At 39.4% G+C, this 14,200-nt stretch overlaps 1 protein-coding gene across 1 annotated transcript in view; it reads right to left on the bottom strand.

The window, feature by feature from the left end:
* Positions 1-298: 298 nt before the first annotated feature.
* Positions 299-14,200, bottom strand: part of ME1 (malic enzyme 1) — a 102,990-nt gene continuing 89,088 nt past the window's right edge. The window contains exons 10-14 of the mRNA XM_053460081.1: positions 12,542-12,647; positions 11,655-11,797; positions 6,639-6,812; positions 1,163-1,261; positions 299-640 (exon numbers count right to left, since the gene is read on the bottom strand). Of these exons, the coding sequence (XP_053316056.1) occupies positions 473-640; positions 1,163-1,261; positions 6,639-6,812; positions 11,655-11,797; positions 12,542-12,647 (690 nt within the window). The 3' untranslated portion in view covers positions 299-472. The remainder of the gene's footprint in view (positions 641-1,162; positions 1,262-6,638; positions 6,813-11,654; positions 11,798-12,541; positions 12,648-14,200) is intronic.

Genomic DNA, 14,200 nt, shown 5'->3' with positions numbered 1-14,200 from the left:
AATACTTAGACATTAATATGTAGTTGGTCCCCCTTTGTCGCTATAACAGCTTCCACTGCTCTGGGAAGGCTTTCCACAATAATTTGGAGTGTTTCTGTGGATATTTTCATCCCAAAGGTGTTTAATGGGGTTGAGATCAGGGCTATGTGAGGGCCAGTCAAGTTCTTCCACACCAAACTCATCTAACCATGTCTTTATGGACCTTGCTTTGCGCACTGGGGCACAGTCATGCTGGAAGAGAAAAGGGCCTTCCACACACTGTTCCCACAAATTTGCAACTATAAAATACCATGACAAGTTCTGTGCAATATCATCTTTATTTTAACATCAAGTTACAAACAAAACCCTTTTTCAGTGTAAAATCCAAAATATTTCATTGTGACTTCACAAGATTCCCTTTAATAAATTCACTTATACTTCGCTTTAGAAAATATGTAAATCAATCTGGTATTTGCCTGCTTTGATGTCACATCTAGATTGTCACTGTCTGCACTTTCATTGCTTCCTCTGGCCATGAGTAGGAATCCACCACAAACTGATCATAATCTGTGGAGTACATTTGAGATCGAACAAATTCTTCCTTGTTTTCAGGCTCGGGGAAAACAGATGCTGTGTTAAATCTGTAGGCATTTTCTACAAGCTGAAAATAGAGGAACACAATGATTTCAATTAATATTCATGCAGGCACATCTGTTAAATAGCTACTGCATAATAAAGGAGTAACTACTTATATAACGGATGATAAATCTATAATATATCATTTTAATGGGGAGCCAGGCAAACATCTGCTGCTGGATCACAACATTTCACAGAATTCAAGATCTTTGGAACAAGACACTTCCTAGTTCCTACAGCTACCCCTTCAAACTAAGTGCTAGCCATGTCCCTTTATGTTCTCATATATAAAAAGACAATACTAACTCCAGGCCAGCATTTCTAGAACTTTTCTGGGAAGTCCATTTGCTGTGTAGTAAAAAAAGGGGGCAGGCTATCATGAACGTCATCAATATTCTTTTACTGATTTCTTAATTGCTTAACCAAACTCCCCATACCCTTACTTCTTTATAACATTAATATAGGTTTTGGTCCTGTTAGTTTGTTTCCTTTAAGTTGTGTTGTGTGCATAGCTTCATGGCTTATGGGTATTCACTATGATTCTTACCTTGACAGCAATCTTAACGGAGACCTCCTGTATGGTTTGTAATGGTGGGTACAGACGCCCCTCTTCCAAGTGTTTGGCAGAAACCTGCTGAGCTATGACCTAGGAAATAAGTATAAGTCATTTTTTATATAGTCCCTCAATGACCATTCACTGAATTTTGCCCAGATGCAGATCTGAAGCTACTCTGGCCTTTAAAAGTTGCTTTTTTGCACTTGTTGAAGGGAACTGAAGCTAAAAAGGTGATAAAATATAACCCACACACATAGATGTTTCAGAACAGAAACATAAATAAACAGAACATTTTATGTCTTTTTACAATGTCCTAGACATATCCAAAGCTACATTTCATAGACTATAAATTATTACACATGTAATAACAGTTACCAAAGAAGCTCTGTACGCCCAGTGCATTCCTGTATGTGGCATTAACATAAACACAGCATTTTTTTACCAAATCGTGATAATTATTAATTATAATTATTCTACACACTGTGCATGGTTTTGTCAAATAAACATGTTATCTGTTTATTCAGGCTGAAACATATTTATAGTCACCAGAGACTGGACCAATATTATAACTAATTCTATCCTTAAATGAGACAAATAGTTTATCAAGAGATCACATGAGTTCCAATGCATACATTATCATATATCTAAAACAGACATGTAAAACCACAAAAAGGAAAACATCAAATTTGAAAACTCCAAGTGTTCACAGATTACACTAATTTGCCCACGTTGTGGTAAAGTCAGTGGCAGTGTATAATAATTAGTTACAGTTTCCTCTTACTTCCTATTGGCATCCTTGGGCTACAAACCCAAGCAAAACAGAAGAAGGGTGTGGGGAGAGTATCATAGATTTCTTCATGCCATTGGAGGAGAACTGAAAGACATACTGACACTACATCAGGGTGAATTATTTCTCTGGCATGAAGAAGCAAGAAGCAAATGTGGCAGAACATCAAGTGAGAGGGAGGACATAGTGCTCCAAATTAGCTCCCATTAAACTAATTAAGCATGATTAATGCTGTAACGGGATATTCTATGTAATGGGATGACACATATTTTTAAGACAAATCCTCCTTCTATAAAGAAAACTCAATACAGACCAGATACTCATGTATCCTTGATTACACAGACCATTAAGTATCACCATACCAGGGAGCCTACTCAATAAATTGTAACTGGAAAAGCACCAATTGGTTGCTCATGAACCATAAAACAGCTAAAGATTGGAGTCACTTCCAGACTGTGTGACCCTGAAAATATGGCCATGTACTTTTGACAACCTGAATTTGCAGATCCTTGTGAGGTTTTAAAAGCTTAACAGCTGACCCAGGCAACAGCGGCCTTTCATAGATGGAAGTGCATGAGTGTGGCAACCCCGGGAGTAGGGGAAAATAGAGCAAGGCAGCAGCAAACTGAATGGAGAACTCCTAATCTACTAATCCAGGACTCGTAAATAGTGCTTTTGCTACAAGTATTGCATGGTTGATATCCCTGTTTGAAGCATGGTTGATATCCCTGTTTGAAGCATATTACTTTCAGTATAATCTCTAAGGTTGCGAGCAGGGCTCTCTCCACCTAATGTATTGGTTTGTCTTAGTCTGTCAACTCTCGTCTTGTCATACCCCTTCAATATATGTATTGTATTAAGCGCTGCGTAAATTGTTGGCGCTATATAAAAAAAAAGATAATAATAATAATAGTAATAATCATAACAAGTCAAGGTTTCCACAAGAACTGGTATTAAATCCATTCGGTTAACAATTGATGAGTTGCTCATTTCGAACTTTTCCAGATATGCCTATGTGATGAAGCAGCATAGATTAAGCAAGTCCCAGATATGACAATATAGTTCATAACGAGGAATATTTCCTAGCATTAGTAGGTGAGTAATAAAGACTTTCAGAAGAAAGTTGAAAAAAAAATACACTTTTTCTTACTTATTTAGTCACAAAAGGCACTTAAGAGTAAAACATATAAATATTTTTCATTTTAAGGTAGCAAAACTTCAGGAGTATGTGTAGAAACATTTTATAAAAATGTCATTTTACTAATGTGAAGTCCATTACTGTGTTTAGGAATGTTACTCTTCATATAAATACATAGCCATAGAATTTTACACAACTAGCATCTCAATTTCCCTTTCTGAAGTTCTCTCATCTCTTCTTCCCTACTCAACAAGGCCAATCAACAACCAGCATGTCAGGGTCAGAGCCCCGCACCGACCTCACGTGGCAGAGGAATCGAGGCAGACAGGGCCGGCCCGACAATGGAGCCGAGTGGGGCAACCGCTCCAGGCGGCACTTTTGAAGGGGCGGCACTTTGCCGCCCCAAGCCCTGTTCGGTCTCGGTGCCGGCTTGTAATGCTGAGTGCCAGAAGATGACCTCATTTGCGGCGCTCAGCATTACAAGCCGGCACCGAGACCGAACAGGGAGACTCGCCGCAGGACTGCTGAAAGGTAAGTACAAGGGGGGGGGGTAAGGGTAGATAATGAGGGGGTGGGGCGGCAGGGACGGAGGGAGAGAAAGGGTAGATAAAGGGGGGGGGGCGGCATTTTAAAATTCTCCCCAGGCAGCATTTTGCCTTGGGCCGGCCCTGGAGGCAGAGGATGCGGTCTACCACACGGACGTGCAGTCGTTCCACAAGGGGCTAGTTGAACACCAGCTGCACCCACGAGGCGAGGAATCCCGGGGCGAGGTCGGTGCTTGACAAGCGTGTGCACTTCTGGTTGTGAGGGGGCGTGGTCTGACACCCGGGGGTGTTACAACACATGAGGAGGTGCTCACTGATTGGGAATAAAGGTGGAGTGTTCTCCCAGCACCTCTCTCTGAGATACAAGGGGGAGGAAACCAGGTGTGAGAGGGAATAGTCTACACCTGCTACCACTATAAAAGACCTGCATTCCCTTCATTCAGATGCTTGTTAATTGAGCTACATTCCTTGTTGCTGTTACCGTTACCCCATCTCCGCTAAAGCCTCGCTTTGAGTGAATTCCTGGTTTTGACCCTTTGGCTCTCGTCCTTGGACTCTCTGAACTCTGCCTGCCCCGACCTTTGGATTGCCTTGACTACTATTTTGGATGTGCCTTTTTCTATGGTATACAATTTTGTGGATCTCCTCTCTGACTCTCCCGTTGCTGCGCTACACTCCACAACCCCCTGCAGCTTAACAACAACTGAGAGACAACTGAATGGACAGGAAGCATTGTGCAGATCTTGGGTGGTTTAAAGCAGATATGTTGGCTATTTTAACGTGCAGCATTACATAGGTTATTCAGAACCGTAAGATGTAGGAACTGGGAAAACTGACCGATTCGCTTTAGAGTTGAGGTATCGTTCCTCATTCAGCACAGAGTAATCAACTTTGAGCGACGTTTTGATTTGTGAGTCAGCAAGGCTGTGCGCCTGATCATGCTTTGCCACCTCTGTGTTCAGAGTTTATTTAAGCAACAGTTCATTTATTGTAAGAAAGACAGGCTGCCATTCAGGTGTTCTCTTTCTAAAGCCGAACAAAATTCAATATAACGCTCTTTGGAGTTGATAAATGCCAGGTATTTCAAGCTGTAATACCTTCTAATTGCAGACAGTTTCACAGCGATGACAAGCTATGTTCCCTGTTTTTATGAGCTTTACCAAGCAGAACAAAAATGTCAAGGATTTATAAACTAATGAAATAGTTCTGGCACAGCTGGTGGTGTACCAAACTAACTTCAGAGATAATCCTATTAAAATGTTATTCTACAGGACTTGATGCTGTAGACTAGCCAAGATTTCCACATGCTGGGTATCATCTGCTTCATAATTTGTAAAATAATCAAGGCGCAGAAAAAGAAGCAACCGCGGCGACGAAGATAAGATAAATATATCTTAATTAAACAATTCACTGTCCAGAAATACAAAACCATGTCTTTAATCATAACAGACATAAGTTATAGGTGAGCAGTAAGCATGCTTTCGCCTGAAAACCCAGTCTATGAACCCCTAAAGAATCCCTATTATTATAGAATGTGAGGGCAGATAGGAACCATTCGGCCAATCTAGTCTGGCCAATACTACTTTCCTTAGTCCCGGCCTTATACTATTTCTATGATAGCCATATACCTATCCCATGCATGCTTAAAATCCTTCATTCTATTAACCTTTTCTGCTGAAAGTCTGTTACGTGCATCCACTACCCTCTCAGTAAAGTAATATTTCCTAATATTACTTTTAAACTTTTGCCCCTCTAGCATGTCCTGTTGTTCTGGTAGTTTTTCTTCTTTTAGATATACTCACTTCCTTTATCATGTTGATTCCCTTTAAGTATTTAAATGTTTCTATCATATCCCCCCTGTCACATCTGTGTTCCAGGCTATACGTGTTAAGATCATTTAACCTTTCCTGGTAAGTTTTATCCTGTAATCCATGAAGCATTGTGAATCTTTGTGTCATCAGCAAAAAGACACACCTTTCCATCAAGGCCTTCTGCAATATCACTAATAAAATTACTAAATAAAATGGGTCAATGTACAGATCCCCGAGGTATCCCACTGGTTACAAGACCTTTCTCAGAATTTACTCCATTGACTACAACCCTCTGTTGTCTGTCACTCAGCCACTGCCTAAATCTATGATATGATATGTGGGACGGTGTCAAAAGCCTGAAAAGCCTGAAATCTAGATACATCTTGATCACCTTGATCAATTGCTTTGTCACCCAATCAAAAAAAAATCAATAAGATTAGTTTGGCATGATCTTCCTGAGGTAAACCCATGTTTTCTTGATCTTGAAACCCATGTGACTTTAGATGTTCAAGAATCTTATCCTATTATTATTAACTATAAGAAATATCTGCTTTATGGATTCATACAATAACATCATCAACATCATAAATACATGTTTTTTTTCTGATATCAAATTGTTTTATACTGGCTTTAGCTGGGTATAAGTAGGGAGGTAGGTGTGGAGGTGATTATCAAGGGGCAGGCAAGAAAGTAAGTTTTTGTTAGACAGGGTCCCTTGAATGATTAATTAACAAACAATGGATACTTAATCATTCTAACACAGTACAAAGGCACTTATTGGACATGTAATGGAACTGTAAGCAATGCTCCATCATTCCAACATATCATAAAGTTATTGGTGTTCCTTAAAGGCTTAACCAAGTTAAGACAAACAAACTTGCTGGACCAGTTACAAGCATAAAAAACATTATATGCCCATATTTATATTTAATCTCAAACATCTATTGTAGAGTGATGTCAGATGCCTGGGAGAGTTTATATGACAACTGGAACATTCCCACTCTCCAATGTTAACTATAATGCATTCATTCTCTGCAGGGGACCACTTGGGCTCAGTAGCCATTAAAATTAAAAGTTAACATAATCGTATTCAGTGTTATGATTGTAAAGCTTTTGCCAGTCCTGTGCACTTAACATGACCCTCCATCTAATATGGAAACACAGCTGCTGACATCGGTGTTCTTACTTCCGCAGTGGTGAGGAAGACTTCGTCGCTTATGTGTCTCATTCCGCATGCAGTAACTCCAAGGGCCACTCCTGGAAACACATAGGAATTGTTGCCCTGCCCAGGATACAAGGTTTGTCCATTTGGGAGAGTGACAGGATCGAATGGACTTCCACTTGCAAAAATTCCACGTCCCTGTGAATTAATAAAATAAAACCAAATTAGAACTTTTGTTATGTTGCATGTTTTACTATTAAGAAGTCAGGAGCATTGTGATGTATTTTAATGTCATTACCCACACAGCATTCATGCACCTGGTTCAGGGCATAATATGAGGATATGGAAAGTGGTGAAAAATTGCAAGAAGGGTATTAAGGGTATAATATGTTGATATAGCTTTGTTTCTCTAATAACAGACAGATATCAAAATAAAGTGTTTATATACACTGATCAGCAAGTGTTTTTATGCAGTCCTCTAATGTGTAGGTCTCTCCCTTTTGCCGCTAAAACAGCCCAGACCCGTCGAGGCATGGACTCCACTAGGCCTCTCAAGTTGTGCTGTGGTATCTGGCACCAAGACATTAGCAGCAGATCGTTTAAGTCCTGTAAGTTGCGAGGTAGGGACTACATGGATGCATCCTGGTGCCATGTGTTCTACATGTAAGCGACGCACACACACCCGGCCATCCACGAGATGTAAAAGAAACCATGATTCATCAGACCAGACCACCTTCTTCCATTGCTCCATGGTCCAGTTCTTATGCCCACGTGCCCATTTTTCTTGCTTTTAACACATCAACTTTGAGGATGAAATGTTCACTTGCTGCCTTATATATCCCATCCACTGTCTTACCGACTTCACCTGTCAGTGGTCATAATTATATGGCTGGTCGGTTTAGGTTGTAAAAGCCTAAAAAGTTAAGTGGCTAGAAATTAACTAATGGAATTGAGAAGACATGATTTACACAAAGAGATGATATAATACCTTGCATTATTTGCATTATGCATAATGATTTTAAATGGGACCAGGGCCGGCGCCACCTATAGGCAAAGTAGGCCCCCGCCTAGGGCGCCTACTTGGAGGGGGCGCCAGCAGCCGTGCAGCCAGCAGCCACGGTCATTCATTAGAAGCGCGGCTCGCGGTCACTTGATGGGAGGCAGGCAGTGCAGGCTGCAGCTGCCGGCCGCGCTCATTCAGTAAGCGTGGCTCGCGGTCACTATGGGGAGGTGTGGCAAATGGGGAGGGGCTTGTGTGGGTGGAGCCAGGGGCCACAAAATTGTGTTTTGCCTAGGGTGGCAAAAATCCTTGCTCCAGCCCTGAATGGGACTCAGATAATGCCTGATCTTAGATTAGGACCCCATCAAGTTCCAACAAAAGAATGGGCAAGACGTCAATAGCCAAAGATAAAATATTTTTTTTCTCATACAAAGCATTAACCCATTCATGATATGCACCATAAAGACAACATCGTAACCAATACAAATTTGAAGGTAAGCTTTAAGTCTTTAGGGCTGGGATGATCATCACATGACTACATCCATTTATTTTTTAGCCAGAAAGGTGGTATATTGAATATGCTTAGGTCTCTTCACCTGCGCAGGTTACTTACCGATTCAGTGTTTGGGATGTGATAACGTAAACAGTACTACATCTTATCCCCATGTGTGCTATATTCATATGTTATTATGTGTATTATTACTATGTTCTTTTATTTTTGTTATGCAAATATTGTCCCAGAATGCTTTACAATGTATTATACATGCTAATGACTAATCTAAATCAAAAGATAAAGAAGGGACCTGAATACTGCAGCTCACAATATAAGGAGATGTAATAATGTAAAGTAATAATGACAGTAATGTCGTGAGCGCAGTCACAGAAGATTGTATATAACCAGGACCTGTCAAAGAGTACCTGTATTTACCTAAACTGTTTCCCTTTTTTTTGGTAACAGTTAAACCATGAATGGCTTATTATAAAAAGCCACGACATCCCCCAGGAAAGCATTGAGATAATTGTAGGGAAGAGAAAACGTAATAAACAAGCAAGCAGATAGCAAGGTGCCGAAACTTTTAACTTAACCAGTATCTGCATTGAAAAATAGGATGATCGGTGTTGGGTTGTGATTCCAGGTGCTTTGGAATTTACACATAGGTTGACAGGAGAATGAAATGTCTAAAACTCTACAGAAGTACTACATATTTCACTTAATTTGCCATTCAAACATTCATGCAGTTGGAAGGCATATTTACTAATGGTGTAATAATAAGGGCAAAACCCTAGAGATGGGCTAGTTTTTATTTTGACACTGCATGTACTCAGACTAATGGACCTAACATCACACATCCCCTGAATGTTCTAACTTTCTGAATGCTGAGTAGGGGATTTTGAGGAATAATCTGTTTGATACTTGGTGATATAATAAAGAAAATTATAATTAATAATTATTAATAATGGGCATGTATAATCATGGAATGTAGTATGCAAACGCCCCAAATCTTTATTTACACAGATGATATTCACACCCATGACTAACGAAGCTAATGAGCGTTTGGTGGCTGCCCTTTAACATTTAAATGTACTGACATGCAAAACACATCTCCCCTTCTTGCACGCTGCTGGGGCCAGAAGAGAGACCAGTTATACACACGAAGAAAGGATGCTGAGATGAATTGAGGCAATTAGCTCCTGTTTCAATGCCAATGTGTTAACTGGGAGTATGGATGAATAGGACCCTTTCAGTAACATTGGGAATTCGCCCATGGTCTGCTACCTGTAGTGTCAACAAACACAGGCAGATGCTTATCCATTAACGGTGGTGTCCATGAGGGCATTATATTGTAAATATCTAATAGCTGAGCATATTTGTGTAGTGCAGAAACAGCTTTTGAGTTTGTGTTACACCCTGTCAAGTTAAACTATTAGGAGACGGTTCACAGAATGTGGTGAAAGCTCTTTTATTTTACTAATATACATCAAAGGCCTTGCTTGACAGACATAGCCTATACTAGCAGTGGGCTCACTATGGCCTTCAATAACCAACACCTCCTTTTAGCTTCTGATTGTGGATTATGGGATTGTTTACCCACCAAACTTTCCCTCAAATAGTACCTTTCATCCTTTCTGCAAAACAGCATGTTTTATAATGTTGTACTACGTCAGGGAATCTGTCACAATTCCACTTATGATTGCCTTTGTACAACATTATATAATAACATTTTCTATTCCTCTTCCCTTGAGTATTCACATAAAATTGACTATTCATAGTTGCCATATCAAATGTTTTTGATGCTTTGCAATATCTTAATTGTAATGTGATGATACATGTTCGGAAAGTGTGTAACAACTTTCTACTTGAGCTGACAACAGGATTCCGATGCAATACTCACTAAGAGAGTTCCCAGGAAATGAAGGACAATTTTAATGAAATGGTCTGGCTAAGATGTCACACAGGCAGGTCCAGACTGGCCATTTGCCACACCGTGCAAATACCAGTGTATGATAATGCTGCCTAGTTACCCCAGGTGATAAAAACAAAATGGGAGCCACACATCCATACTTGTAAACTCTCCAGGTTGTGGCGCTCTGGTTCTCCAGGTCGAAACCTGAATTCTTCTCCCACTCCCTGCCTATTTCCTCCTTTAATGGGGGTGGTGAAAACGCCCACTGATGTCAGCGGGTAGTCCTGGCCACATCCCTTAAGGGGGCTCTGGGTACTGGACCCTAAAAGTTCCCAGGTATGCACATTTCCGGCTGAGTACATACAGTGCTTATATAGCCTGTCTTATAGAAAGGTGCCTACTCGGGAGGGGCATCACCATTTCTGCTCATCTCTACCATTTCAGAGGCCAAATATTGTAGTATACATGCAGCCACCAGCTGGATAGGTATTGCTGCACACCACATTGTACAGCTGCACATATCTAGCCAGAGCCTAGAAGATGTGGCTCCCATTTTGTTTTTCTCACCTTAGGTTATTCGGGGTATGCCCAGACATGGGTTCCTGGCTCACTGCAGCTAGAGGGATACCAGCTGTGCCACACAGATAAGGCCTATGAGAGGCCAAAACATGTGTTTGTGGTTGCTGTGTTCATTTTGGGTCTGGACTGCCCTTATGGGTGAGATCAGTCTGATTTGCCTCTGGCTAGATATGTGCAGCTGCACAATGTGGTGTGCAGCAATACCTATCCAGCTGGTGGCTGCATGTATACTACAATATTTGGCAACCACTAGCCTTAAAGTCATCTCCATAAGGTGAAGAAAATAAAGAGAATTCATACAAAGTTCACTAAGCTATGTATAGAGGCATATTGCACATGGCACACCATTTTTAAATAACAATATAAACCTAAATATCACAGGTTTGTTGGCAGCTAAAAGGGTACTTATGCCAGTTTTGTGTATAAGATTGCCTAATGTCATATGACCAACCACTAGGGCGACAAGGCACATGACTTTCCTCCAATGAATAACTCAGCATCTGATGGCTGGTGTATGGTACAGCTGTGTTTTTCAGATTCGGCTCTCTGTGAATATAATCTTATAATTTGTATTATATATATATATATATATATATATATAATGTGTCATTTATTTTAGTCTGGCTATTTTATTGAAGTTACATGTGTATTTGTTTTGATAAAGAGATAGCTGAAACGTCTCAATATTTTTGTTTGTGCAAACCGATTTCTCCATTTTTCTGTATCCATGGTACATGGCAATGTCATGACCATTCTATACTCGTATTGAAGGCTTGCATAGAAGTGCCATTTTCCAGCACATCCAAGCATCGAGGAAATGCTGCATTCTTTCACCAGTGACCCTGAGCATACATGCTTTTAAATTGTGTAAGAGATTTTGGACCCATGAACTTTGATAAAATAATATACCTCAAAATGTATGCTCCCCATACTGCACCTCTAGCTTCGCACTCTATATGTGTTGATCCTGAGTTTATTGTATTTCCAATTGGGCACAACATTTCTAGTCACTCATTACACAAGACACAACATTGGAACATTACCAAAGGACTTTACCTCAGTCAGACGATAGCATTGCTCTGCAGTGCACTCTGCTTTGCTTGTCGGGTTACTCAGGGCAAATATGATTGGCCTGTTGTTGAGGGCAGCCATTTCTTTAATTATTTGCTCAGTGAATGCACCTCCAATAGCTGCCACACCTAAAAACAAAGGCACACATATGCTCTTTTTAGAAGTACTCAGTGACAAAGAACACTACATAAATTACGACAAATTAACAATATGAAGGTTTCTCAAAAACAATAGGTGGCTTATACTTCAGTTGCACCCCTAGACCTGGAGACAAACAGGAAGCTGTGTTTTTCTCTCCCCACATATAAATATATATATATATATATATATATATACCATTACATAAGTTATGGTGGGTAAAGGTGATGGAAACTCTTCCATTTAAATTTAAGGGGTAGTAGAAGTATTATTAGACACTCATCTACAGACACCAGACACGCCAGAAGGCTTGTTTTTCCCTCAGAAATCTCATAGTGCTGCCACAACCACAAGGGATTCTGGGTAGGCACATGCAAATAAGGTTAACAAGGTTAATTGCCCGCTTTAGACAAAACCTTATTTGCATGCGCCTACCCAGAATCCCTATGGGTGTGGCAGCACCATGAGATTTCTGAGGGAAAAACATGCCTTCTGGCTTGTCTGGTGTCTGTAGAAGATAATAATACTTCTACTACCCATATATATATACTATATGTTGGATGACTTTAATATACCAATTGAAGGTATAGAATATGCTGGCACCCTGTACATAAAATGAAAAATGAAATATACAATCATTGCATGTAACAGACTGTTCCTACAGCTATTATTAATAAATTTTTTTATTCTTTTAATATTTGCAAACATTGTCTGATTGATCAAAAAAGGAGTACCTATAAGAGCACTGGGTTTGATATTTTTGACTATGTCTTCCAAGTTTTTCATTTCTTCATGTGGATGGGCAAAGCGTTCTTTTTCATGCGTTAGAGATGTTCTGCCCTATAAGAGAGATAAGCAGTAATATAAGACCAGGAAACCATTTAATCATTAACAATCACAATCGCAAAGATCTCCCAACCCTAGTGACAATGTAGCAACATGGCAGCTTTTCTCCGTAAGCACTATGTGGACAGTGATTATATATATAATAAATATGGACAATACTGTTATTTAATATATATTTATATATAATTAAATTGATTTTTTTTTTTTTAGAAACTAGCACATACCTATCTGCAGAAAAGATTGAAATTCAGTACTTCCTAGGCAAAGGCCATCAGTTTGACTTGTTTTATGGTATATTTTACATTCATATCATATACATGGATTTTCTGCTGTTATTATAGACTCTGTCTTTACATGTAAAGATTATTTATTCATGGCAATAGGGCAGAAGTTCACAGTTTCAGGCAATTTCAGTGGAACACCCTTAGCTCAGTGATCTTTTTTGATATTTAATATTGTGCCTTTGTGTTATACCTCCTCACAAACAATAAACAAAAAGCAAGCCCTTGGAATGCGTATTATTTCAAATGAAAGCTTAAAAACTAGTTAATTAACAACGTTTCCAGTGCAGCGATTGTTACAACTATATGGTGTTTTTTTTCCATAGCAACGTTGTTTATATCTGTCTTATAGCTTCTCAACAGTTCGATTGTAACAACACTGTAGTCACTTGTTCCCTAAGAGCAAATACAAGGTCATCACAGAGGGTGTATGAAAATGTTTCATATGGTTAAGCTCAGGATATAATAGGGGACTTTCATCAGAGCACAATGCTTTTTGAGACATAGTAGATGAACCGTTATTGTATGTGGAATATAAACTGTTGACAAACTGTTACAGACAGACTTTTCCAAACCACCTTTTTTATGTCGGAAATTGGACAAACCTTCCATTTATTGTGTATATCTTATTGTTATTATTATACACATATTTCAGGGAAAGAAAGTGAATAGAGAGTGACTCTTCTGGGTGATAATCAATGGCTGAAAAGCTGCTACCTATTGAAGCATAAAGTATCAATATATTCAACAGAAAATTCTAACACAGGCAGAGCAGCCAACAATGCCTTTTCTTTCCAGTACCCTGGGAGAGAGTTTGCTGTATATAATAATCACAATAAATGTCAGTTATACAGGTTATTAATTAAATAATATTCCGCCTTATAAAATAATCTTAATACCCAACTATTGTGGCAGTGTGACAGTGTGTGTGCGCATTGTGCTATGTTCTAATATTCCAGAAGGTGGCACTAAAGTCTTCTAAAGGCCCCTGAATGTATACATATACATTCTGGCAATGGCTGTAGGGATATCTGTAATAAATAATAGCATAGCCAACAACCTTTTTTTAGATAAAGCACCCCTTGGAGAAATTTGGTCATTGGACTATTCTAGTGCTTGAAAGTAGATCCCATCCTTCTGTTGATTTATTACACCCATAATTGAGATTTATTAGATGCTGAGTAGTCGCTTCTTAAACAAAATGGAAACATCCATTTACATAAGGAATCAGAACCAGACTGCCCTGACAAACTATGTAAACTCTGC

The sequence above is a fragment of the Spea bombifrons genome, chromosome 3 (genome assembly GCF_027358695.1).
Source record: "Spea bombifrons isolate aSpeBom1 chromosome 3, aSpeBom1.2.pri, whole genome shotgun sequence".
NCBI lineage: Eukaryota > Metazoa > Chordata > Amphibia > Anura > Pelobatidae > Spea > Spea bombifrons.
The sequence above is the reverse complement of the archived record's forward strand: the minus strand, read 5'-3'. Positions and strand labels throughout refer to the sequence as shown.